The following is a 27,400-nucleotide window of genomic DNA, read 5'->3' as shown; positions in this document are numbered from 1 at the left end:
GTAAACATTTGAGTCTCCTGCAGAGACAGAGAGAAGTGGGGGGAAAGAGGAAGGTATTTGGTACAGGAGAGGTACAAGTGTGTGTGTGTGTGTGTGTGTGTGTGTGTGTGTGCGTGTGTGTGTGTGTGTGTGTGTGTGTGTGTGTGTGTGTGTGTGTGTGTGTGTGTATGAGAGAGGGGAGAGAGCCAGCGAGTGTCATCAGTCCACGTCACTGAGGTCGCTGACTGGCTCGTCCTGCACTATGCTCAGGTGGTTCATGGCGCGGCTGAAGGCGATCTGGACAGCTTTGCGAATGCTGGATGTGCGTCCCTCCATCATTTTAATCTTGTCTATGGTCTTGTCCATCCCCAGAGGAACCATCTTGGATCTAGGAAGCCATTGCCTGAAGGGGGAGAATAAGCACTGACATTACATCATCTCAACAGTATCTAAGATTGAATTTTTACAAGTATTGCTTTCCAGAAATACATCACTCTTTTCACAGGAAATCTGTGATTTCTCACCATAAATAAAGTTTTATTTTACAGAACTGCAGTTAATTAGTTATAAAACATGGATTATTTAAATTTTTTCTAGTTTATTCTTTCATCTATATTTATTAGATAATGTGGGTATATAATTTTATATAGCAGCTATTCATCTTAGAACTATATATTATGTATGAAGTGGAAAAAACGTTTTTAGCATATCTTCCTGCACTGTGTCAGTACTGGGTCTGTATGTCAGTTTAAGCCACATTCTTCCTCTTCCTACTCAGATTGCACTCCAACACATTCATGCTTAATCTAAAAAAAAATGTTATAGATGATCAAATGAGAATAGGATTGAATAGCCAGTAAATACTGCCACAACAATTCCTGGCATTCAACTATTATAGTAGCAGGATTAGAAAAGGAACCCTTAAATGCTATGATCGCTATTAAAATTGCTACTGTGAACGCTCCTCTTGAGTCATCTGCAGAGACTGCCAATGAATCTGAGAGGAGCAGGTGGTTTTAACAGTAGAAATATTAAGTGGGGACAGGAAAAGATTAAAAAAAAGGAAATATAAAAAAATAAAATGGGGTATCAAGAATAACATTTGTTATTTCTAATATGTGTCTGAATAACCTGTTGAGCTTGAACCACCTGCAAAGTTTTCTTTTACAGATGTGAACTCTGCTTCATTCACAATTATTCTAACAAGCTTTCTGCCACACTGAACTGTCTGCTACTACAACAGAAGTATGGTGGCATCACTGAGGTACGGAGAAGGTGTCTTTGTTTCACTACACATACACACAAGCACACACAGACAGCAGACACAGGAGCGCACATTGTCAAACTCTCAGGTCCTGCAGGTTTTTTTCCCAGGAAACATGAAGACATTTCTCAGTTCCTGGTAGTAAACCGTAATAGCAGATGGATAGAAAAAAGTAAAGTGGTGTAATGAATAACATTTTAATTATTTTTAATGTATGTTGTTAAAATATATATTCTGAACACTAACCAGTAAAATGTAGGATGTGTAATTTCCTAGCAGTAGATAAAAAGATGTGTGCAGCCTGTTACCAGTCTGACACAAAGGCTACTGTGCCAATTTCCCTGTTACAGACTGAAAAACATTTTCCTGCTAATGGGAGTCCAGCTGAATCAACAGCCATTTGTTGTGTCTTGACAATTAATGTCACGCAGCCATAAGAGAATAATGATCAGCTGATTGACAGGTTGACAGGTTTAGAAACCTGCGGCAGCTTGTGTCACTTCTTCAGTTAGCGCCACTCACCAGCTGCGCTTGTTGTCGAAGAAGAGGACGAGGTAGAGTTTCTCTTCGGCTTTGTACTGCATCTGTTCTCCGATGCGGAGCACGTCCATGGGGGGCATGGGGATGGACACCCCGTTGTGCTGGCAGCCCACACGTGGCATGTGGGGGTCGATGATCTGCACACAGCGGGGGAAGGCGAGAGGGGAGATATGCACATATGCTTGTGAATGCAAACGCATAGTAAACATACAAGGTGGGGTCCAAAAGTCTGAGACCACTTTAAGCGTACTGTGCATTCACACACGGAATCACTCAAGCATATAGTAAAGATGTCTACAGTATGCTGTATACACACACACACACACACGCATATAATTGCATGCAGCTTGAGGCAGTAAGATTCTCTTCCTCATTTGTCCTTCCATGCTAAGGTCAAACTAAACCAGTTAACAGTGAAAGGCTGCCACCTAGAGGAAAAGCATAGACATTTTTTTGAAAAGTGGGCACTTGATGCTGAAAAGAACAGCTGTAGTGAAACTATTGCTTCATCATGTGAGACAAGAGTGTCATAATTAGGTCCCAATGTGTCCCAACGTGAAGAGATGACAACAAAATGTCAGAGTGAAAAAGACTTTAGTCAGTGACTGTCATGCTTTCTCTCCCACGAACACTCACCAAGGCTGGGTAGGAAGGGTATCCACTACATTTGGCCCAAACTAGCTTTAGGGGTTCCAATGCAACTGTTGCGGCACTAGCGGGCATCCAGATATTGCTGTTGCCAACCTCTATGGAAGCGGGAACAACACCAAACAAGTTATGTGTGGGTTTAAACACATTTCCAAAGCCATGCTTTAAGTGAATGAGCACACAGCACAACAGGGTGGGAAATTAACTTTTCCCTGCAAGAGCCACAGTGAACGACAGATATTAAAATTTACCAGCCACTTGTACCATTTAATCAGCCAAATGTGAATTTTAAATGAGGGAAGAGTCTCCAGATGCTGACTGGTTACATGCCATGGTGGCAGGCAGAACACAAAGACTCACTGGTCACTGCCAAAAGTCACAAGAACTTGGCTGGTAGCTGCTGTTAATTTCCAACCCTGCTTTCTATGTGTGTATAAATACCAGGTGTCTGCGAGTTCATCAACTTACACTTTTAGGACAAGATATTGAAGCTAGAAAGATTATATAATTTGAGGTATTTTAACATTTATAAGAGTCGCAGTCATCTGGAAATATACACAACTACTTACTGCACCTCATTTCTTACAGGCCACACGGATAGCTTGACAGCGATTCATCTGCCAGTTATTTTTTTTAATTAACCAATGAATCATTTATCAATAAAATGACAGAAAGTCATGAAAAATGCCTGTGGGAATTTCCTAGAGACCAAGGTGACATCTTTAAATGTCTTGGTTTGTCACCATAACCCAAAGATATTCATCTTATGGTCATTTAAAACCAAAAAAAAAGCATCAAATCCTCATAGTTCAGAAGAAGGTGAGAAGGTGTTTATCCTCTTCACATCTCTCTTAATAACCCAATTTAAGAACTCCTTGGAAAACAAGTTGATTGTATGAGAAGATGAAAAATATTCCATGCAGGTGCTGATTCATTAGTTTCTGTTTACAGAGTGTATCACTGAAGTACACAATTTCATATGCTCAATTAAATGTAAATATATCTCTTGGGAAAAAAATGGAAAAATACTATATACTAATTAGAATTAAGTAGGTCTGTTGAAATTACTTCCCATACCCGCATACATGCAGTTTGTTTTGACACTCAGAGCAGCCGACTTACCGGCAGCGATTCGTGCTGCTTTTGCAAAATTCCCGGTTTCGATGCAGGCGATTAATTCGCTCTTATCGTCCACAGTGTTTCTCCGGACCAGGGCGGGTTTCCCCTTCCCACATTTTGGAAGACTGAGAATGGTGCTGGAAACGAGACACAAGACAAACACGCGGCAAAGTCAACTTAAGAAACAAATCTGATGCCATGATGGGCAGCTAAATGTAAAATGGACTAGATGACTTCTTTATGATGTTTTCTCACAAAAGGAAGTAAAGTAGCTGGTAGTATCTGGTATCTCATGAAGCTGTAGTTCTGGGGAAGTGCGGTGTTGGACGGGTCATTCTTCTTCATGTGCTGGTAGCTCATTAAAGACACAGAGAACTAGGAAGCAGAAAATAGCAACGACTGGCTTTTCCTCCATTTTTTTTTTTTTAAGTTTAAAAAAAGTTTTAGGTTCCTTGGCGTAGCGGAGTGTAGTAGTAAACAACTCTGTGCCTCCATTTCCGCTGGAATCAAGATGATTGTAATTGGCTCTCATCTGGCTGTCACTTGCACAGTGTCCCAGGGTATTTGCATAAAGACGAGCCTTTTTCATCTTTCCCCTGTAGTGTAACTGGGCACGTTTTGAGCCAAGTCTCAGTCACAATTAATTTTTTAATCAGTATGTGTGAGCGACTTGTTAGACCATGCCTCAATCATGCAAGCCTATATTATTCATTGCTGCTTCATTCATATTTTGCTGCTGATCCTCAGTGACAAAGTGCCAAAAAAAGAAAAAAAAAAAAAGTAGACATTTGTTTCTTTATCCCATGGATTACCTGGTGCTTCCTGGCAGGCTGCTACATGAGGAGATGGAGGACTCAGAGGCACAGCGTCTTCGTGGCTCCACGGGTCTACTGGTTCTACTGGGTTCTTCTAGCTCCTTCTCCTCCTCCACCTCCAGAAACCCACTTGACAGGCCTGAGAGAACACACACGGCAGAAACTCACACGCTATCATAAAAATATAACCCTCAGAATCTGAGCCGCTGCTGTCAAGTGTTGACAAATCTGCATCAGCTACAGGTTGCAGAGCCAACCTTTAATCCAATTTAAGCAAACAGATGTAAAAGAGTAAACAAGTGTCTGTTGTTACTGCTGTGCTGTTTGGAATTTGACTGTGATGACTTGTAAGCACTGTAACAGCTAATTGCGACGTTTGCGCTGCCAGTTTCAGCGGTTGGCAACAGAGCTAAATACTGCTGTACTAATTTAATCAGGCGCTTGAAGAAGTGCCATTCAAATTCTCACATACTGGAAGTCAAAGAAATGTTTAGTCAAGCAGAAAATTGTAAAAGGTTTGCAATTTGCTGTGAGATGGTGAAAATATTGATGGCGCTGAAAGACCAGACCTAAACACGGTTCACTTTAAAAGCTTAATTTTTAGCCGCCTATTTTTCCCTGTTCACTTCTTACCAGTGTCAAGTCGTTTCACAGGAGACTCTCCCTCCTCTTCATGCTCTCCCTCTCCTCCCCCCTCCTCTTCGCTGTCTCTGCTGCCGCTGTGCTTCCTCTTCTTGCTGTGAAGTAGCGTCTCCAGCCTGGGTATAACCACTGAGAGGAAGGATTTGGAACCCAGCTGTGCATCATCTTCATCTTCATCTTCATCTTCTTCCTCCTCCTCCTCCTCCTCCTCCTCGCCTTCTTTTCTGTCAGCGCTGTCGGCCCCCTCGTCTCCGCTCCTCGGGGGCTTGTGTGGACTGGCGGCCTTCGATTTGCGGAAGAGCACGGCTGTCCGGCGGTTGACTGTTCCCGTGGGCTCGGCGAGGGTGGATGTGGCCACCACGCTCACGTCTCCGTCCAGCAAAGAGTTCTGGAGGCCGTCACGGGAGTGGCCGTTGAGGCGTGGAGTAGAGGAGAGCAGGTCTGGGATATCCCGATCAAACTTGACTCGCTTGCTGTGAGTCTTGTCATCACAGTCTGGGGCGGCATCGATTGGTTTGAGGGTGGGGGGCTCAGGATCTGTGTCTGAGTGGATGAGGGGTGGTATTGAGTCCGAGGGCTCCAGTTTAGGAGGAAGAGACTTGTCTCCTGTGGGGAGGAGAGGAGAAAACACATTTTATAGATGTAATGCTGACTGGAGTAAGGATTAATCATTTAAACTACTAAGTAGAACACACATTATTCAGGTTATGGCACGAAGGCTGTTTTATAGTTTTTGATTATTATGCACCACACTTTGTTTTACTGTGTTTTTTTTAGGTATCATGTTTTATTTAGGCTTTAATGCGCTATAGAAATGAACTATAATACATCTTTTATGGTGAAGGATAGCTGCAGACCAACCTATTCATAAAAAGTAAAAATATAAGCAAATATAACAAAAGTCTGTGACAAAGACAAAAAATGACCTACAGTAGAATGCTATTAGCCACAGTAATGTGCTGCAACATCCACACTTTGTCCTTGTGTTTGCAGAAATGCTGGCGCTGCATAACATCATATGGGTTTTGGGTTTGTCATATGAGTAAAACTAGGGGCTGTTTAGCATAACACTGAGGCACTTTTATAAATAAAAAATGAGAGCAAAATGACTTTTTCCTTTCTTTTTCCCGCACTGGCTCATTATACTGCTATCTTCACCAGACTTAATGCGACTCAGAAAATGCTGCGAGTCTAAGCTTGAGGAAGCCTCTGCGGCGACACAGTGCATGATACTGCAGAACCACTGTATTATGACCTTGTTTAGAAATGTTAGCTGGTAATTGCTTTTTTGGGATGTGGAAAATGATGGTTCCTTGGATCCATTCAGGGATTACTTTCAGCAGGACACAAGAATGTTGTTAGGATTCACCAGTAACACTTGTTCTCTGCTGCCAGAGCACAACTATCATGTAAACCTTCAGTTATAACTGTCTGCTTCTGTGGGTTGGAATAAAATGTTTAACACAGTTTTTTGTGTTTTACTAAGCCTCATGAAATATTTAAGTTTTTTAAGTTCAAACATCTTTTATATAGATCCATGTCACTGATTTATGAGGAGATGTGTGGATTTGTTATTTAACCCTTCCACTGAGTCAGTCTACTACACTTTACGTTTCTCCTGAATAAAAATAAAACCATATTTGTATACTAGAAGCTAAAACCCACAACTACTATTGCTGTAATGACAGATGAAACCATTTTTCCTTCCCAGGGTTACAGCCCAGTGAATACAAGACATGAAGAATAAAACTATACAATGTAATGTGGACACAAACCTGCAGATGCTCCATCTGCCATGAACTTCAAACTTTTATGTTTCACATAATGTTTGCTGGACCTATTCTGTGCCAATTAAGATATACTTTATTGTTGTAATAACTAATGTAAAGCGTGTGCCAATGTCACAGCAAAATCTTATTGGACATTAACAAATAATATTACCACTATTAATCCCATTCACAATAGACCCATTTATAACATAATGAAGATGGATTTAACTCTCTTCCTTCTGGTTTTGGAAAATAAAGGTTAATGTTCACAACTATAGACTTTCCCAAATATCAGCAAACTCTGCAGTGTCTTTTGCAAATGTCCCATACAACAAACAGATGCTCACCTCCATACCACAGGAAAGGTTTGATAATGATTATATCCTGATAATCAGACTTAATCGCCATTTAATTCTCTTGAAATCGCAAAAAAAATCTGAGAAGTGGGCAGTAAGTCAGAGGGTGGAACCAGACTAGAGTTATGGCACTGAAAGCAGCAATGATGACTACACTTTGATGTTTCATACACACTTGGAGACGGGTACATCATGTGATTGCTTTGCTCTGAGGTTATGTCTGGGGTAGGGGGCTAATCTCTGACCTCTGACATGTGTTTCAGGATATTGAGGACATGTGATTCTCTTTAAAATCACAGAGGCTGTATGACGAGCACAGCGTCAACCTTAAAATTCATTTCCTAATAACGTCAAAACAGATTCAGACATACCCTCGTCATCTGGAAGATGTCCATTAGGCTTCGGTCTGTCTTCTTTAGGTTTACCCATCTCCGGGTGGGAGGGAGCTGATGAGGATGGTGCTGATGTGGAGGGAGTAATGGAGGAAGAGCAGTGGTGGTGGGAGGGTAGGACTCTTTTTAGGCTCATTTCATTGCGAACATCATTGATGGTCTTTTTGAGTAGCTTGAGCCGCTTGCTGCGGGAGGGGCTGGACTTCATGGCACAGGTCAGGTCGAACTTCTCCAATAGCTGCTGCAGCTGCTTGTCCAGAGACAGATGCCCCCGATTGGCTGGTACAAGTAGGCGGTCCACTAAGGAAAGAATTAAATGCATGTTACGAATATTCCTCAGTCACTTGCTCTGATGCTAGCGATACATATGGTAAATTTCACAGAGACGTGTCTTTGCTGCTGCCCTTACCGTCCTCCCAAGAAAAGGACGGTGGTGCTTTGATTTCCGGAGCATCATTCAGATGCATGCCGCTTTCCGTGTCAAAGCCGATTTTCTCCACATCACGCCGGGCCTTTCTAAGCAGGGCCCCACCCTGATCTCGGAGGCGAACAGCTGCCCGGTAGAAATATGTGTCCTTTGAATTATACTTCATGCAATTTTCAATAATGAGGTTGAAGTCACTCTCAAACTGCTCAAAGTTGTTGTAGGCCTGGGCATCGATGCGCTGCCGCATGGTGGAGAAGTCCATTGGATGCTTGATGTGGTCGAGGTAGTCAGGCACCTACGGGAAACAGCAGATATGATTCATTATTTTCACCTCTGATGGTGTGTGTTAACCAACATGGTGCATCCAAAAAGACTCAATAACAGCAATATTCCATATTTTTCCAGAATATTACAAAGTCTCAAGTCTCAGGAAACCTATCACTAACACAGCACTTTCCACACAAGCAAAGCTAACCAAGAAAATAAATATTAGTAATATATCAGTAAATAAATGAATTCAGTCAAAAGCTACGCCCAACGTGGGGCTCGAACCCACGACCCTGAGATTAAGAGTCTCATGCTCTACCGACTGAGCTAGCCGGGCTTGCGCAGTACAGCACCCTTCACCTTTCACAGCCGTCACCATCTGCCAGCAGACCTTAATCTCAAGTTACACATTCCTCTTACCAGCAAGTCACATTGCTCAGGCCTGTCTACAGAGAGAGGGGGAGGATTTATAAGCTGGGTCACTGTGATCAGGGCCTGTGGTGCAGAGCGAGCTGTGATAAACTTTGTGATGTGTTTGACTGCAAGTTTTAATAGATACAGGGGCGACCAAAGTCCCTTTTCTAAGTGGAAGCTGTCTGAGGCCTGACTGGTGTGTCTGGGCTCTAAAGAGATTAGGGAAGCTTGTGTCGATGAGTTGATCTTTATCAAGATGACACACTGTGTTGTTTCGAAACTTGCTTTGGTAAAACTGTTCAAATTATACAAATGTTTGTATGACTAATTCATGCCATTATTTCAGCATCACTGAAGCAGTTTTCTAGTAATCAGGCAGAAAAACAAGTAAAAAACAACCACTGCCTGCTGTGGGCTTTCATCCTGACAATAGCACAGCAGTAAAATGCAAAGGGCTGTGTTGAAGTATGAACCAGCAAGTCCGGTTTTGCTTATCAAACAGCAAGTCTCTTGATGACAGTTGAAGTCCTTGTACTCACTTAAAGCTGGAGTGTACACTTCTTAAAAAGTTCATGATGGTAACTTGTGTGTACACACAAAAAAACTCCAATAAGAATGCCCACATAACAAAAAACATAAATATCCTTTATAAAATGAAACAGTTGTGTACAACAAATCTACACATTCATATTATTGGATAGGAAAATGTAAGAGTGAATATGTGGAACACAAAGAAAAACATTTTTGTATGGCAAAGCTCACCTCACTGACATCAACCGGCTGGGCAAAGATCCTGGCCTGGTCTTTTGTCTGAAGCTGGTCCAAAAGAGCTCTGAGTAAAATACTGAAGGGAGTCAGCTGCATCTCTAGCAGGGTCTCCTGCAGTTTAATCTACAACACAGCACAAAAGCAAACTTTAGAAGATCAGATTGTTTCCATTTATTTAGCAGAAGTTCTCCGGCCTGTGGTAAAATTATTTAAGTCAGTCGACTCTCTCCATCCACCCACTCCTACCTCTTCCCTCTTGAGCTTCTCCCTCTTGCGGATTAACTCCAGCAGCAGCCGGGCTCTCTCCAGGTCGTGTCGAAGACGGTGCCATTCCTTCAGCTGGTCCTTTAATGCCCTGCTCTCCTCCTCATTCTGCCTCTGGAGAAGACATTAGAATAAATATACATACATTTAAGAACAGAACAGAATAGAAAATGCACAATTTGCATAACAGGTACATGTTTCTCCATAAACATATCTTTCCATACAGTGAGGTACTATATTACTTTATAGCCCAAAGATCCACATTAGCATGTCCACACACACATTATCAAACATCTTGTAAACAGCCGTAATAAAGTGCTGATCAGTATACTGCACAATCAGATGTAGAAGGCTTAGCAAAACTTCAAGTTCTACAAACTACTGGTACTTTGATAAAAGGCAAAATGAAGACTGAAAGTCTTCTGCGGTTGACTGACAGATGAACAAACCGGTTGCGCATTCTTCTGAGAATGCAGGCTTGTCTGAAGGCGTCTGATGAGGGGAAGTCCATTCCTGGATTGCCTCTTTAGTGTCCAGTAATTTAGGACCAGCTCCACGAATGCTTTCTTCTTCTGGACTGACACCTGGTTTAGAATGGTTTGTAACCTAGAGCCAGGAAGACAGGTTTTAGAGGGAAAGAGCCAGGGAGAGATAGCAACACAATAATCTTAAACATCTCAAGTCACTAGCTGTTTGCAGTATTTTAGCCAGTGAATCCAATTTTCAAGACACAGACAATGGAAACTGTGGTCAATTGGCTTTGGTCGTGGTTTTCATGGTAATATTAAACTTAACAGCAACAGACAGAATTTAACCACCACTTCACAAAGGCCACATGCATATAAGCAGATGACTGGGGACGGCAAATATTAGTGTCACATGCTCAAACCCTGCATCAACAAGCATTTGTACATCAACAAGTATATGTCCTTCAGAGAGACAGAAAAATCCCCTCAAAATCACCATTCTCACTCTCAGATCATAAATGTCTAAAATGTAAGTTTAAATGAGTATGCCATCCAAACTAACCAAACACTACACTTCCCATCATTAACATTAACTTGTGTGTACCTGTGAGCAGGAAAAGTAGGCACAGTAGCAGGGGTTGCAGCTTCCTCTTCAACTTCAGGCTCAGGTTTCTTACTCTTACTCTTCTTCTTCTGCTTTCCTTTTGACTGTCCTTTACCAGCAGATCTGCCTTTGTCCACTTTCTTACATAGTCCATTTTTGGGTTTGACATTATCATATATTGTAAGAGGCCTCCTTACACACCCATTAGGTGTGTGGGCTCCACAGTAGGCTGTCTTTTTCACAGAGACGGTGGGCTCTCCTGTTTCCATTACCTCTTTGATTGGTTCCATCTTCATAAAGAGGCCAGCCTTTTGGGCACAGCTGACATGGAAGGCGCTGTAACAGTTAGCTTTGTGGCACTGTATGCATGCCCCAACACCTTTCTCCTTGCAGAGGTAGCATGTGAGCTTCCAGCGGGCTGGAGGAATGTGGCTGACACCATCAATGGGTTCAATGAAGGTGGTGTTGGAGAAGCCAACCTCAGGGACCCAGAGTGCGCACACCACGTGGCCCCAGCGGTCATCCTCTGTCTTTTTCACAGCTCCACCCTTGTTGGGACAAAGGATGCAGTCTGCGGGTTGAGTGGGTGACTGGAGGCAGTGTCTGCACAACCACTGGCCCTCAGGAATGTAAGGCACACCGTAACATTCCTGATGCACAGCCACATTGCACATATCACAAAATAAAATAGCGTTGCTGTTGTGACACTCACCATCCATGCAAATGCAGCAAACAGCATCCTCATCAATGGGAGCTTGCTTTTCACTGCCTTGATCTAGGCTCTCCAGATACAGTTCCTTCTCAAAGCGGTCAACAAGGAACTCAAAAACATTGTGAGAGACCTGACTGACCCCTTCGCTCCGCCGTTTTTCATTGACCAAATCTAGCCAAGCGTAATCTTCCTCATCCATGTCATACTCTGTTTCCTCGTCCAGCTCTTCCTCAGTTTTCTCTATGAATTTATAAAAGGTGGCTGGGCGCTTAGGAACTGCTGGAAGGTTATATTCTACTGTACGGAACTTGGGCTCTGGAAGCTTTGGCCCAGCATTAACACCAGAATGCTGGCTTGCTCCTTCTCCATGACCAGTGATGCCCAGCGCAGCGTTTCTCTTCTCTTGGTTGTTTTTTAGTCTCACTGACCTCAGGAGGACCTGCTGCTGTGGTTTCTCAGCATTCTCTTTATTGCTGGTGCACTCCATCATCTCCTGCACCATGGGGTCGTCATCCGAAATCACGTCCAGCTTGTCATATATGCTGAGCCGATGGATGCGGCCATCGATCTCGAACTCCACCATGCGTTGTGCCTGGGCGTAAGTCAAGATCTGCTTGTTGGGGGAAGGCTTGATGGGAGACGGCGGCCTCTGCGGCACCGGAACTCGGTGCTGCCGAGCTTTCTTCTTCATCTTGCTGCTCCGTGTTGCTGTGGAGACACAAGAGTGGGATTAAAGATCTGCATATATTTCATTAGGGTCAAGTAAATTAAACCAAGGGCAGAGAGGGCAGATGTATTTTACTTTATGCACTTTTTTACAGTACACAACATTAATAGTAATACAATAATATAACTGACAATATGTGTACAAAATGTAGGTTTTCCACAACAGCATGATATAAAGCTATCAAAATAATGTGACCTACAAGCAAGACAACAAATAATCCAGTTATTTGCACAAGTAATAACATCCGTGATAACTATTTGCTACCTGTTTTGCACAGAAATAGGTTGTTCTAATTTAAAATCAATGTCCTCTGGACCAAAAAGTTAAATATTATGTGATCCGAATGCATTACACTTAAATAACCAGCTGATTAAGAGAGCAAAGGGAAGGTGCAACTTTCACTTACTGCCTCAAACCACAGTAGGTATCAATGTTGTGAGCTGTAATGTAGTAGCCATCTCTTGGATGCACTTTCTGTAAGTGAGCTGGGGCATTTAACTGCGGTGGGAGGCGGCCAGACTGGGCATTTTGAATATGACTGCGCAGGAGTTAGCACTTGCCCATTTGGTGCAGAGCTGCTATTGCCTTTTCCACTAACGACTCACAAAGTGGCCAAGTTGCTAACAATAACATTAGCTAGCCAGCTAACTAGCAAGAGGAGCTAGCCACCCCGTAAACGGAGCAAATGGCGTCAAACAAAACAAGGGCTCTCTTGAACAGTGTTAGTTAATTCATACCACATGTGGAACATTAAACACACACTTTGCAGATGCATTTAATGCCTTCTCGTCGTCAACGCATTAAGCACAAAAAAGCAAATAAAACCAAAGCACATACCTCGGATACACGAACAGTTTTGCTAGCTGAAGAAGACGGTAGCTAGCCAGCAGCCTTACAAAGCAATGGCGATACGGCCTGCTAAGTGGCTCTAATTCCGCACACAATGTTCTCATCCAACGGGCGATACTGGGGTCTTTTCAGTTGCTAATAAAAGAGAAAGAGGCCTTCTTGGTGCCTGTGAAGTTTCGATGTGAAATTCTGCAGAGAACACTCAGTTAATTGCTTTGTGGACCATTCATAGGCTAGAGTCACTCGCTAGCCACAGTCGACCTGGAGCAAAAAGCAGCAACAGCACCAGCACTACGGACGGGCTCGTCCCCCAACACAACAATGCGTTTCACCAGACAACTCCCACCCGTACGCACTACTCTACGTGTGACGCTGGAGGTCATGTTGGTGGTGAGTCGTAGATTTCACACAATAGCCCATCTGTCACACAATCAATGCATTGCCTTTTGTCAGTCCTTACTAGCCATACACAAGACAAAGCTCCAAACAAAGAGCAAATCAGTGCAGTAGTAGGTATTGTCTGTGTAAATCTGAGACATATCTCTGTAATGGCTCTCCGGACCGGGGTGTTTAGTCATAACCAATGGATAAGAGTTTCTAACTGACATATCTATCTGTCAGGCTGTGGGGGATTTGAATCAGCATTTCTACTCTAGATACAGAGGACAGTCAGGACACAGGCAGAACAACAAACCACTGCTATGCCGCACCCAGGTGACCAGTTCGCCCCAGTCGCTGTCCTTGAGGTCAAGAGACCCCGATCGTTCAGACCAGTAATAACGTATAGTGTGGATAAAATCACATATATGGTAAACTCTGAACCTATGACTAAGAATGACCGTGAATGCAACACAGAGGAGTCATTGATTCACTGAGCAATAATTATTTCGTTGTCACACGTTACCTGATCTGTTGCTATGGTTTTTGTTCGTTTAATTAAACGAACAGTCACTCTTTCATTCTTTATACGTTTAAGTCGAAGCCGAAATAAATGTATTTCGACCAATATGGAAACCGAAACAACCACTAGCAATAGCAAATTTCCAAGAACCAAGTCATAAAATAATAATAATAATTGTTATTATATTATCATCATTATTATTATTGTATTATTATTATTATTATCGTCATAATTATTATTAATATTATTAATGGGGTACAAAGTTACATAATGTAAAATGATTGGATGTTAACCGTTACAGTTAATATACAATTCTCTCGCTTGTTATATACGTGTAACAAATCACAAATGACTACTCAATCTGTCATTTTAATATTAGTGGCATCTGTAACAAAAAAAAGTGACAATCAAATCAAAGTAAGCACGGTGTTGTGTGACATATTGCTTAATTTTATCAGCCCCCACCCCCCCCCCCCCCCCCCCCGCCATACTGGAGACCTTGCGCCCGGTGACATCATTAAAACATGTTCCTTCCGTCCGACGCTGTGTGGAGCTGCTTCGGCCGAACGTGAACTGCTAGCAAACCAGGAGACAAAAGCAACAAAGTGAACCCCCCTCCGGATCAATCAAATGTGTCATATTTAACTGTTTAGGAGCCGAAACCCAGTGATCACGCTGTAATAGTTCACAGTAAGTACGCTGAGCTCATGTACGTGTCCGGGGAGGGTTTAATGCGATCAGGACGTCGTGGTGAGTGCTGGTCTGATTCGGATCCCGTGTGGTTCGTGTGTTGCCACGGCTGGGTTCTGCCTCGCCAGGTTAGCTAGTATGTCCTGTGTGTGGCCTAGCTGGCAGCTAACCAGCTAGCAGTCGTGGTGTGGTCCGAAATTTACTAAGCGCCTTTTTCAAGTCATTTTAACGTTAATGGGATAGTTGTAGAAGTTGTATTGGCTCTAATATTTGTGCTACAAATCCATGTGACAGAAGTGTTGTACCTGTGTGTTGTTTTTATGTGTTTATTAGCCTTACGGCTAATCTAGTTAGCATCAGGATAGCCACCGTGGTGTTTACTGATGATGTAGCGTAACTGCCCGCAATGTTTTATTATAACGTCAAATATTTATTGGTATGAAGGTCGCACAAGTTTCGGGGGGTTTGTGCTGTTTGTTTCAATGGGGGTAAGCCGAAAGCCGGTGTGTCGATACCCATTTACAACTTGGTGTGTTACGTCAAGATGAAAGCTAGTCAGCGTTGGCTATTTTTTGCTGTCCTCTCGCATCTTCCTGCCTAGCACTTAAGCCAAACCCGGAAAAACTGGCTGTCACTGATCACTTAGGAAATGGCTCAACGCTGCTTGTTTTTTTTTTGGCCGTCGACTTAAATGAGATCATGTATTATTAATCAATAATACAATTGGTTATCTTGGTCACATTCATATGGTTAGATTAAGTCGAATGAACGGTAATTTTTGATTATTTATTATTATTTTGCTACAAGTTAGGCCGGTTTGTATTTGAGTGGTACTTGTGTACTTAGGCTAATGTTCTCGGAGCTGATGTGTCTTGCATGTACACATACTATATCTTGTGCAATGTTATCATGTCCTGTTTAGAAAAAAAACACATTTTTGTTTTTAAGAGTGTTGTCTCAATATTACTATTTATTGTATGCTGAATGTATGTATGCTTGATGTTGATGGCGTGGGTCCACAGTAAAACAGTACTTACTGGCATTATAAGGAAGATTATGGCACATACCTTTGACACTCAGTCCAAAATGAGGCACTAGTTATGCTTAACAGACCACATTTGACCTGATCCCACAGTCGGTGGTGTACCTGTGATCAGGACACAGAGAGATTTGGTAACAAAATACACACCATATTTCCCCAGTTACCAGTTTATTATGTATACCTAGCTAACACTGATGCAGTCTAATTCAACAGCCCTGCAATAAATCCTACTTTCATGGGGGCTATTAAGGTCAGTTTTTGTTTCAACTGTTCATTCAACACAATGGCCATTTTGGAGGCTGTGGTTTGAAGCATAGATGAAATGTATTGTTATAATTGGGTATTTCTAATGTTTTGTTCACCCCTTTTTATATATGAGGGTAGACTAAATATTAGTCACTTATCTAAAACAAAAAATGATAGAAGTCTGTAACAATGTGAGTCACTGAAAACTGTATACCTATGTTTCTTTTTCAACCAAACACTGCCCCCAGCTGATTTCAATGATTAGTGATATTAGTTTTTATGATGTAATAAAAACATCTATACAAGACAATATATATGTACACTTATTGTACTGAAGATTTAAGCAGCATGAATGTGGAATTGTGGCACATCTTCAGGTGTGCTTAGGTCTACTGTAGCATTAGGCATTAGCATACATTAAATGTGATAAGAAAGTTACCAGCGTGGCAGAGCATACAGCTAAAACCACAAACATCAAATGTGTAAAAGTCATAAATGAACAGAATAAATATTTAAAATATTTTAGTAACCATAATAATTCCAGTACATTTGTTTGCAGTGTTAGGGTCTATCAGTTGTAGAAAATAAAAATGGAACATGTCATGGACAGGACTTTTGTGTTTTTGCAGGATTTATTGGAATCTTAGTATTTCTTTACAGTACTCTTTGGTTTTTCTCTCTCCCTCTCTCTAGGTTGTGGGTGGAGAGGTGGAACCACTTCAGTCATAAATGGAGAGGGACAAGCAGGCACCCTGTGTCCTGGAGAGCCACACACACATTACAACACCTGCTTGAGAGGTGCTGTATCGATGACTACACCTGAAATAAGTGATTACGTTTGACAAAGCAGACCTGACTATTCTACAGAAACCCTTGGGCTGCTGCCATGGATGGGGAGGAAGAGGTCTCTCACATGAGTGAGGATATGGTCAGTGACCCTAATGGCTCAATAGAAAGTAAAAAAAGAGAGGCAAAAGCAACCTGCCTGAAAATTGAGGGCCAAGATGGCTATGTGTTCAAATCCTACAGCATTAACCCTCATGAGACTGCCGATGCAAAGTCACCTGCTTGCTCCTCAATTACACTGGATAAAGACTCTCCCCCTTCTCCCCATTTATCTTCTCAGGGTGATTCACAGTTGGAGTCAGATGAAGCAAAAGAAACTGATCCAGCTTCCCCCACTCTTTCAAACAAATGCCTACACAGTGATGCTGAGGAAAACACAGAGAATGATAACTATGAAAATAGTAATGAAGCAAGTCAATATATCAGAGCAGACATTGGGGATGAAAATGGAATAAAGGAGGAAACACAGGAAGATGAAAGGCTAGCATTTAGTAGCTCAATTGGCCACACTGATACTGAGGAAAACACAGAGAATGTTAACTATGAAAACAGTAATGAAGCAAGTCAACATATCGAAATGGAGATTGGGGATGAAAATGGAATAAAGGAGGAGACACAAGAAGATGAAAGGCTAGCATTTGGTAGCTCAATTGGCCCTTTTGTAACAAGAGATGGTGATGAGTATACTAATTTACTAAGTGGTTACACAAGCACCCTTTATGATGTTGCCATGGACGCTGTCACTCAGAGCCTTTTGTCATCTATGAGGAGTCATACCAACCCGAGGAAAAAATCTCCCGCGTGGAATCACTTCTGCATATCACCACGAGACAGTACCAAAGCAATCTGTTTATACTGCATGAAAGAGTTCAGTCGGGGTAAGAATGAGAAAGACCTCAGTACAAGTTGTTTAATGAGGCATGTACGAAGGGCTCACCCCACTGTGCTTTTACATGACGGGGCAGATGCATCCTCAAATAATCTGAATAGCTCTCTTGCCTCATCTATGATACCTCCCTCCCCAAGCTCACCAAAAAATGGAGACTTGACAAATAGTGTCACTACTTCTGCCTCAAAGAACACTTCACCGTCCACCTCCTCAGCTGAAAATTCAGACTTGTCATCCAAAGAAGTGTTACCCAAAGTTGAACCAAAACAAGAACAGTATGCCATCACTGACACTGTTGGTAGCATGCTCTCATCCTCACATTCCAATGAAAACAACCTTGAAGACATGTCAGACGGAGGGCCAGAGCGCCTTCCCGGGACCCCAAAAAGCTCTAGTTCCCGTCGGAGATCTGCTGTATGGAAACACTTCTACCTGTCACCTGCTGACAATTCCAAAGCAGTGTGTATCCATTGCATGAATGAATTCAGTAGGGGTAAAAATGGGAAAGATCTAGGGACAAGCTGTCTTATTCGTCATATGTGGAGGGCCCACAAAGAGGTTGTCATTGAGGAAAATGGACAGGGCAATCACATTCCCCCACCCTATACAAACCCGCCCTCCTTCTTGTCCCGCACACAAGTACAGGATCCATTGGAAGTAAAAAAAGAATCACCCCTGCCTCCATCCTCACCAGAACCCATATCAGATGATTTGCCCCAAAGCGTGGAGGAAAATATGGATATAAAAGAGGAATCTGAGGAGATGATGCAACACTCAGGGCAGGAGTCCTCTCTCAATCTCTCCCTCAAATCTCAGGGAGAGGATACACCCCTGACTTCCTCACCATGCAACCTCTCAGAGGGCCCCAGCCTCAATCAGGATCATTCAGTTTTCCAGCAGAACAAGAAGATAATGAAACGGGTGAAATCTGAAGTGTGGCACCATTTCATAGTGTCACCAGTTGACCAGTTAAAAGCACTGTGCCGTTACTGTCCATGCGTCATCAGTCGGGGTAAACGGGGCGACTTTGGTACAAGCTGTCTGATGAGGCATCTTATGAGACGCCACCCAGACGTCCTCAAAAACCAAAAAAGCACAGATGAGAAGGAATCCTCCTCCCCTCATCCCTACACCAATCTCACTGCAGCAGACGCAGTTTCAACCAAAGAAACTGACAGCCCGGCCAGTGAGAAAAAGCCACAAACCCTGCCTGTTTTCAGTAAAAAGACGTCAAAACTGTGGAACCATTTCTCCATTTCACCTGCTGACCCCACAAAGGTGGTTTGTTTGCACTGTAGCCGCACAATTAGCAGAGGCAAAAAGACTACAAACCTCGGCACAAGCTGCCTTTTCAGGCACATGCAGAGGTTTCATGGACACGTTCTTGAAAGTAACAATACTATCTCAGGTGATGTGCCGTCTGCTGAAATTCATGTTAAACAAGAGCTCATGGACACTTCTGTTTATGCAACGGAACAGAACCATGAGAGGTTTGATGAACAACACCCGGTTGCCAAAAAAATCACCAAACTTATCGCAGAAATGCTCGCATTGGATCTTCAGCCATCAGCGATGGTGGAGAATGCTGGACTGAACAGACTGCTAGAGTACCTCCAGCCTCAGTATTCTCTACCACCTTCTTCTTACTTTACCAGCACTGCCATACCAGATATGTACGAAAGGGTGAAGGATGTTGTGCTGACCCACCTGAAAGAGGCTGAAGGTGGTGTCGTCCACTTCACAACAAGTATTTGGGTCAGTAGCCAGACAAGGGAATACCTTACCCTTACTGCCCACTGGGCGACGTACGAGTCAAGTGTCAGACCTCAAGGTCAGGACTTTCACTGCTCCGCTCTTCTAAGTGTCTCACAAATAGACTGTGATCACGATATGCACGACATCCCAAAGCAGCTTGAGTATCTGTGGGATTCTTGGATCACCTCATCAGGGCTGAAAAAGGGTTTCACTGTAACTGATAACAATACCATCAGAAACACCTTGGAGGAACATGGCCATGTCACCATGCAGTGTTTTGGACACACTATAGACCTCATCGTTAGCGAAGCCATAAAGAGCCAGAGAATGGTTCAGAACCTTCTGAGTATTGCACGAAAGATCTGTGAACGTGTGCACCGCTCAGCAAAGGCCAAGGAGAAACTGGCTGAACTCCAGAGGGTCCACCAGCTGCCAGAAAACCAACTGATTCAGGATGTTCCTTCTAAATGGAGGACCTCCTTTTTCATGTTGGAGCGGCTGGTGGAGCAGAAGAAAGCCATCGACGAGATGTCGATCGAGTGCAATTTCAGGGAAATGATCAGCTGCGATCAGTGGGAGGTGATGCTGTCGGTCTGCAATGCACTGAAACCTTTCGAAGTCGCCTGCAGGGAGATGAGCAACCGCACTGCCACTCTGGGACAAGTGATACCACTCATTCACATCCTCAACAGAAAGATAGACCTGCTGTTTGATGAGACCGTGGGCATAGACAACATGCTCAAGTCCCTAAAGGAAGCCATGGTGAGCAGAATGTCAGCAACTCTGCATGACCCACGATACACGTGGGCAACCATGCTGGACCCACGATACAAGACGTCTTTGTTCACAGAGGAAGAAGCTGAGCAATGTAAACAAGACCTAATCCGGGAGCTGGACTTGTCCTCTTCTACCTCAGTTGCAGTTAAGTCTCCGCTGCCCAACGGCTGCAACGAGGCCCCCGCATCACCCAACACCTCCCACTCAAACAAGGACAACCTCTGGTCCCTAATGGCTGACATCAGGCAAAAGATAAAACAAGAGGAGAAGCCAAAGTCCTCAGAGCTGGCAGTGCTGGAGTACCTCGAGGAAGACATACTTGATCAAAGCTGTGACCCCCTCGACTATTGGAACCTGAAAAAGTTCCTGTGGCCTGATCTTGCCAAAGTAGCTGCCCGGTATGTGGGCTGCCCTCCCAGCATCATCCCAGCAGAGACACTGTTCAGCACAGCTAGTGTCAACTGTGCGCTAAATCAGCCCAGACCTTTACTGGAAAACATGGAGGGTCTGCTGTTCCTCAAGGTCAACCTCCCTTTGATTTATTTTCAGTACTGATAAATATCAAGCATTACTCTGAAAACCCTTTATCAAGGACCAAGTTGCATAGCTGTGAAATGGGGGGTTTCTGTTGGGCAAATTGTAAAATATCAATTTATACACTGATTGAGTCTCAATGCAAAGGCCAGATTGAGGTTTTATTGTATTCTGTGTACTACTGTTAAAACACTTTGGAGCTGTTGTGATGATAAGTCTCAGTCAGAAGTGTATCAGGGAGGGAGGGTTTTTCTAGCTGTAGGGGTTGGTGATAATGTGTTTGCTTGTAAATCGATGTTTCTGTTTTCTGTGTCTACTCTCTCCTTGTGCCTTATCCAAAACTACTTCAGGTCAAAAATGCTGTACATATTTTGTTAAATTGCGCAGATCACGTCAGGATGCTTTTTGATTCTTATGGATTAAAAGATAGATGCAGAGTTGTTTTCTGAATGAAAACATTGCCCAAAAATAAATGCTGTGACTGAAAGATGTTTTAAGTTAATGTTATTTAATTTTCATTGTGAATTCGTGGCTCATGGTACTGTCATTTAGAAATAGATTTTTTTTTTTACTTGCTGAAATGTTTTTAATAAGATCATGTATAATATTGCTGTATTTTCAGAGTAAGGAGTTTGTTTGGAATATACAATTTGTCTCTTAAGCACAATTTAAGTTTATGTCCAGGGGATTAAATTATGGGTTTATTATTGAGTAAAACAATGTACTGTACATTTTTATATTAAATGACTTCTGAACCTAATTTGATAAATGTTTGAGCATTGAGACTGGAACCATGTAAATTTTGTGGTCATTTGTAAATAAAGGTTTTCCTTATGCAATATTGCAGAGGTTCTTGTTTCTTTGTTTCAAATGTTTTGCCCTCTGTTCACATTCAGCTTTATTCATCTAAAAAATATACATAACGTACAAATCACATTCCGAAGTAAAGAATACAGAGCTGTTTTCAGAAGTTTAAGAAGATAACATAGTTTTATGTGAAAGAAAATGTTTGGGTTTTTTTTCATGAGCATTACAACTCCAATACCTGTATTAACATTAGAATAGAAAAACTTTTGAACTGGTTTAACATTTTACACATCAGCAAAGATGAATGACAGTATTATTGTTTAAATACAACATGTTTACATGCTGCGGTAGCACATGTTGGCTGTTGATCTGTGTTGAAACGTGACGGATGATAGATTTGTTTTTCACACCTGGAAAAATACCCTTAACACTCCCATCTATACCATTGTAACCTGTGAGAACACTGGTGTTTCCAGCTTCACCTTTGGTCACATTTTTGGTCACAATAAGAATTTAATTCCTTAATCCAACACATTCCTGTTACAGTCGCTCTTTTTGAAGAGAGGCTTCAGTCTTTCTCTCCATCAGCACAGTTTTTCTCTCCAGTCGCACACTGACAGGAGGGAAGTGAAACATGTTGAAGGCAGTGCTGCTGTAACCCTCTATAAAGGCCAGAGGCTGATGAGTGTCCTTGAGTGCCTGTATCTTGGTAACATTAGCCTCCATTAGCATGTGTGAATACATTTTGACTTCAGGATTTGTGGGGCTCATGTCCTCCCGTTTGTCATATCTGTTAAAAAAAAAGTAAGTCAAAACATTACACAACTTTAAATGTCACTGTTGGACACATTAAATTTGACAGACTTTAGTTCAAAATAATACAATATACACTGACCTCCAGTTTCTGTTTTGCTCTAAGAAGCGTGATACTCCAGTTTCAGCAGCGTAAGTGTCAATATGAACAAAAACATCTAAAAGAACAGTGTAACAATGTTTTTAATGGCAGTGATTATACAGTATTTTGAATAACTACTCAAATCAGGTAAAAAAAAAAGGCAGAATTCTTCATTTTCTCCTACACAATATGGTTTGTCTTAGACCTTGTGCAAATTAATAAGATGAATAAAACTGAAAAGTAATCTAAGAAGTATCACCAAGATTGTATACTCTGATAATTATTCCTCAGATTTCAAACTTCCTGCAAATACAAATTAGTTAAAAGTGGTGCCAACCTGTGGTGGCTGGCAGCAGCCTGTGTAGTTCCTGCATCCCGAGCCCCCCCGGGTAGTTGTGGTGGGAAACATAAAGACAAATACTAGAGTATGATGTGTTGATCAACAGCTGGCCAACCACAACCGCAGAGCCCAGTTTATACATCCAGGATTTCTGGTAGTTGCACAAACTAAAGCACACAGGAAGAAAACAAGAAATGAGGAACAAGAGCAGTTACTCTCTCAAATGGTTAGAATGTGACACTGCTCACAGTAAATGTCTCTCTAAGCTTTGCACTGGTATTAACGTCTATAAATAGCCACTCAGTATCCACTTCAAGAGCAAGAGTGTTGTGCAAGTTGTGTTCATTATTTTGTATTCTAAACATCATATTTGTTGTGAAGTGAGAAAAGTGACTGGTTAATGTGTTTTACTGTAAACACTGGGGTTTTATGTTTTGACTTACATGAAAGAACAGCCTCGGGCAGCCACCAAACTGAGCACGGGGAAAGTGTAGATGATGAAGCGCAGCTCCTTGTGGGGCAGCAGCGAGTAGATGAGGATGAAGCCTACTGTGGGCAGCAGCAGCAGCCTCATCCGCCTGTCAAGAAGACCAAGGGGGACAAAGAGCAGCGTGCAGCCCACGGCACGGGGAACCGCAGAGTAAAAGTACCAGAGAAAGGGGGAGGTTTACTGGGGAGAGGAGTCAAGGAAAACTGTGGGGGTGGAGATTATCCCTGACGATAAATTAAACAAAAAGTAAAAGTATAAGTGATAGCTAGGCTTCAGATAGTTACCTCTGCCAACAGGGTTATGTTTTTTCACCCATGTCTGTTTATTCTTCAGCAGGAATTCGGTGGAGGGGTGGGACATGGGTCAGGGAAAAGCCCATTCAATTTTGGGGCAGATCCATATCATTTACTATGAATTTTGTTCTGTGACGTCTGGTGTATGCTGTTTGATATTGCCCTTTGCTGAGGTCAGCGCTCTCTGAGTACCTTTCTACTTAAACAAGGAATTGTACAGGAGTAAATGAAAGGATATTCCCCAGTTGGAGCTTTTGTTGAGAATAGTGTTGTACCACAAAACCTGACCTTCAGGCCACAGAAACTCTCTCCAAAAGAAGGTGTCAACAGCTACTGTCAGAGCTGCAAAAGACAAAAGGAATCTAAAAAAGCTGCACATGCACGTGCACATGTTCTATTTAAGCAATGTATTATTTATATAATGTACATTCACCACTCACCCAGTGACAAGATCCCAGCTGGAACAGCATAGTAAAGCAGTTGCAGCAATCCCAGCTTCCTGCTCAGCAGTGATATCAGCAACATGAGACCCATGAAAATGCAGAGCTCTGACCGGAACACAATGATGACTAAAGCTGAGAGGCTGATGAAACGGCCATATTTCTGAGCCATCCAAGATGTGAATGCTAAAAGAACTGAGAGGAGAAATTTACTGTCATCACTTTACTCACTCAGATTTACTCACTAATTCAGGAACACAGAAAAATAAAAGTTTGAGATTTGAGATTATTATTACCGGTGCATCTTACCTATTGGTAGTGCAAATACATTTGGGAGTGTCCTGGTGCTGTAGAACATTAGGTGAAACTGTGAAGCACAGGTCAGACAGAAGAGCCCTGCAACTGTAGAGCCAAACTGCCTCCTCACCTCTCTCTGCATGTGCCATAGCGCACCGACAACACAAACTCCCAGAGATGCTCGGACTGCACAAAACACATCAAAAGAACACATTTAAACAGTTTAAAACCCAAGAAGTAACATTTATTGTAACATAGAGTATCAATTACTTTAAAAATGACAATTAGTGAGATGTTAGTGATTTACCTATCAGCTGTGTGTAAAATTTCGGTGCATCCAGCAGTGAGGACAGAAACACAACAGGGGAGGAGAGTATGGAGAGAAAAAGGGGGCCAAGGAAAGACCGTGGCACCACACCAGGGAACTCATGATGGTCATACTGAAAGACAGCACAAGCTTTTTATTGAGGCTCAACAACACTAATGCAGCCAGAATATCATACAGGAATATATATTTTCAATCCGGTTTTTAAATATCACATGATGTTAAGCAAGAGGTGATTTCAACCAGAAATGTAGACTTCCACTTTTTGTCCAGGCAAATGGGTAAACTCCACCTGCTGATGAAGTGCATGTTATGTGACATGATCAAAAGCTCCAAAAGAGTTACTAAATGGACCCTGGGACGAGATGTCAATTGTTTTCTTAATTCTTATGGTATTGTGTAGAAAATTATGATAAATATCTATGTTTTAGAGAACATGTACAATACATAACAGGTAGGTACAGCAGTATGTAGTATCATATATGAATTAAATAATAATGGTTCTGTAAAACCACTTAAATGTATGATTTGGGGCTATACAAATAAAACTGACTCCAATTTTTATTTTGATCATGGAATCAACCCGTTTGCTAATTTGCTGATGATAAAGCACACATCTTTTGAAAGCAGTATGGTTACTATTTATCAAAGCACAAACTCAACTTTTACTTCTCAAACAGTACATACTTCCTCATACTTATTTTGTAATCTTATTCATTTTTGTATTAAGTATGAATTTACCAAAGACTTTTGGCTTCAATTAGCACAATTATGCTTTTTAATATTCAAGCACTTCCCTCCTCTACAACTCAGAAATATATATATAAAAGCAGTAACTGTGTTAATGTAAGTGTTGTCTGTATGGTTTGTGTAATGTATTCAAAAATGATTTAATTCACTGATGCTGTGCAGTTAGCTTGTTAGCACATCTATTACCTGAATCTGTAACACCTGCTTACCTTGTCAAAGTCAAGTCTGTGATACAAAAGGTCGTGGGCTGCCTGTAAGTTAAAGCTTTCCTCAACCTTAGTAAACGGACAAATGAATAAATGTAAAAGAGCCACAGATATTAATAAGAAGAGCAGTGGCAGCCCAAAAACATTCCTCTTTTCAGCCATGACAGCTGAGAGACTGTTTTCACTTCCGGTCACGACAGGAAGTGATCGGCACGACATGTTTTCATATCGCTAAAAATATAAACACAATTTTTGTAGTAACATTATTAAGGTATTGTTAATAAATCCAACCAAATTCTTCACCTTAAAGAAAAAACAAATATATTTTAAATGCTACAACTAGGTTTTCTTAATCTTCCACGTGCGGAAGGATCTTTTTGTCCCGCGCGTGGCGGCTTGTGATTGGTTTCAAATTTGATTGACAGGCAGGGAGAGCCATTCAGCGCAAGCCACAATTCGACCAAGAAGCTGACGCGGAAAACTAGAACCGTACCGTTTTTTTCCCACAACCAGCATGTAAATACTACTTTCTTGTGCTTTGCATAGACAACGCTAACTTATATTTAATGTTAACAATAGCTCATTTAGATGTGTCCGGACCGTGCAACACTTTAGTATTACTGAGAAGCTTGCCTGCAAGTGGCTGAAGCGTTTGTTGTGATATGAAAGTGGGTCTGAAGTGATTGGATGAGATGCTGTCCACCGGTCCAGAGCTGCGGCTACTGCGGCTTTTGTCTTGTGTAACTCTTGTCTTACTTTTTCAAGTCACCGACGCCAAGAGGGATTTAAAAAGCGCCTGTACCACCTGCCAGCAAATCACGGATAACTTCAGCAAGGTGTGAGAACATTTGTGTTGTTTGTGGGCTTCTTTTTGTTGTTGTTTTTTTTTACTGATATGAATATACGTATTACCCCAAAGTATTGAACGTACCCTGCTACCTTAGATGGTGCCAAATGCCCGAAATGTCTTTAACTTATTCCAGTCCCTCCCATATTTTCTTTCTGTAGAAAAACAACTTAGTTTTTTTGTTTTAGGGCTTTGACAGAACAGCAAAGCAGAACTTCGGTGGAGGCAACACAGCCTGGGAGGAGAGGAAACTGTCTAAATATGAGACAAGGTGAGACAGCGCATCCTGTCCAAACTGCAGGTCACCCTGCCACCGGCACATGTCATTAGAGCTGTGTTTGTTTTACACCAAAGCAGCAGGCTGTTGCACTTTGCACATGAAGTTTATCAAAGTTTTACATAAGCCACATGCATTTGAATCTATAGCTGACAAGTGGCTGATGACTTATGCAAACTTTCAAACTCAAAGCCATTCTCACACGCACGCACACACACACACACACACACACACACTTTCATAAGGTTCATCCGCACGCAGCAAGAGTAGGTGCATTCTTTCAAAGAGCTGCCTGTACCACCTGCCGCAAATCACGGATAACTTCAGAAAGGTGTGAGAACATTTGTGTTGTTTGTGGGCTTCTTTTTGTTGTTGTTTTTTTTTACTGATATGAATATACGTATTACCCAAAGTATTGAACGTCCCTGCTACCTTAGATGGTGCCAAATGCCCGAAATGTCTTTAACTTATTCCAGTCCCCTCCCATATTTTCTTTCTGTAGAAAAACAACTTAGTTTTTTTTGTTTTAGGGCTTTGACAGAACAGCAAAGCAGAACTTCGGTGGACTGAGCACACAAGCCTGGGAGGAGAGGAAACTGTCTAAATATGAGACAAGGTGAGACAGCGCATCCTGTCCAAACTGCAGGTCACCCTGCCACCGGCACATGTCATTAGTGAGCTGTGTGTTTGTTTTACACCAAAGCAGCAGGCTGTTGCACTTTGCACATGA

The 27,400-nt window shown here is 42.2% G+C and overlaps 4 protein-coding genes and 1 non-coding gene across 8 annotated transcripts in view; 2 read left to right on the top strand and 3 right to left on the bottom strand.

The window, feature by feature from the left end:
- Positions 1 to 155: 155 nt before the first annotated feature.
- brd1 (bromodomain containing 1) lies at positions 156 to 12,153 on the bottom strand. 2 transcript variants are annotated; one of them, XM_022749629.1, is made up of 13 exons: positions 10,736 to 12,138; positions 10,114 to 10,270; positions 9,647 to 9,778; positions 9,395 to 9,523; positions 7,934 to 8,246; positions 7,558 to 7,824; positions 5,263 to 5,610; positions 4,999 to 5,193; positions 4,378 to 4,504; positions 3,554 to 3,687; positions 2,420 to 2,529; positions 1,766 to 1,920; positions 156 to 382 (listed from the first exon to the last, which is right to left on the bottom strand). In XM_022749629.1, the coding sequence occupies exons 1-13, from the start codon at positions 12,136 to 12,138 to the stop codon at positions 199 to 201; spliced, it is 3,654 nt and encodes a 1,217-aa protein (XP_022605350.1). In that variant the 3' UTR covers positions 156 to 198. The 2 variants fall into 2 exon arrangements, with proteins under 2 accessions (XP_022605350.1, XP_022605351.1); XM_022749630.1 differs by having other exon boundaries at positions 4,363 to 4,504; positions 4,999 to 5,613; positions 7,504 to 7,824; positions 10,102 to 10,270; positions 10,736 to 12,153.
- trnak-cuu lies at positions 8,483 to 8,555 on the bottom strand. The gene has a single exon. It is a non-coding gene; the product is annotated as a tRNA-Lys (tRNA).
- A 2,312-nt stretch (positions 12,154 to 14,465) lies between the features above and the next one.
- On the top strand, positions 14,466 to 21,544 carry zbed4 (zinc finger BED-type containing 4). Of its 3 annotated transcripts, XM_022749628.1 has the most exons (3): positions 14,466 to 14,614; positions 16,596 to 16,830; positions 17,029 to 21,544. In XM_022749628.1, the coding sequence occupies exons 2-3, from the start codon at positions 16,789 to 16,791 to the stop codon at positions 20,722 to 20,724; spliced, it is 3,738 nt and encodes a 1,245-aa protein (XP_022605349.1). In that variant the 5' UTR covers positions 14,466 to 14,614; positions 16,596 to 16,788; the 3' UTR covers positions 20,725 to 21,544. The 3 variants fall into 3 exon arrangements, with proteins under 3 accessions (XP_022605349.1, XP_022605347.1, XP_022605348.1); XM_022749626.1 differs by having other exon boundaries at positions 16,596 to 21,544; XM_022749627.1 differs by lacking the exon at positions 14,466 to 14,614 and adding an exon at positions 14,656 to 14,674 and having other exon boundaries at positions 16,596 to 21,544.
- Positions 21,545 to 21,674: 130 nt separating this feature from the next.
- alg12 (ALG12, alpha-1,6-mannosyltransferase) lies at positions 21,675 to 25,708 on the bottom strand. Its single transcript, XM_022749631.1, has 9 exons — positions 25,550 to 25,708; positions 24,573 to 24,705; positions 24,278 to 24,451; positions 23,969 to 24,163; positions 23,767 to 23,870; positions 23,189 to 23,412; positions 22,743 to 22,912; positions 22,406 to 22,481; positions 21,675 to 22,300 (listed from the first exon to the last, which is right to left on the bottom strand). Exons 1-9 carry the CDS (start codon positions 25,706 to 25,708, stop codon positions 22,051 to 22,053), a joined length of 1,485 nt encoding a protein of 494 aa, XP_022605352.1. The 3' UTR covers positions 21,675 to 22,050.
- A 360-nt stretch (positions 25,709 to 26,068) lies between these two features.
- The window catches only part of creld2 (cysteine rich with EGF like domains 2), a 4,939-nt gene continuing 3,607 nt past the window's right edge, over positions 26,069 to 27,400 (top strand). Inside the window, exons 1-2 of the mRNA XM_022749632.1 lie at positions 26,069 to 26,382; positions 26,582 to 26,664. Of these exons, the coding sequence (XP_022605353.1) occupies positions 26,239 to 26,382; positions 26,582 to 26,664 (227 nt within the window). The 5' untranslated portion in view covers positions 26,069 to 26,238. The remainder of the gene's footprint in view (positions 26,383 to 26,581; positions 26,665 to 27,400) is intronic.

The sequence above is a fragment of the Seriola dumerili genome, unplaced genomic scaffold (assembly GCF_002260705.1).
Source record: "Seriola dumerili isolate Sdu_G_001 unplaced genomic scaffold, Sdu_1.0 BDQW01000138.1, whole genome shotgun sequence".
Lineage (NCBI taxonomy): Eukaryota > Metazoa > Chordata > Actinopteri > Carangiformes > Carangidae > Seriola > Seriola dumerili.
The sequence above is the reverse complement of the archived record's forward strand: the minus strand, read 5'-3'. Positions and strand labels throughout refer to the sequence as shown.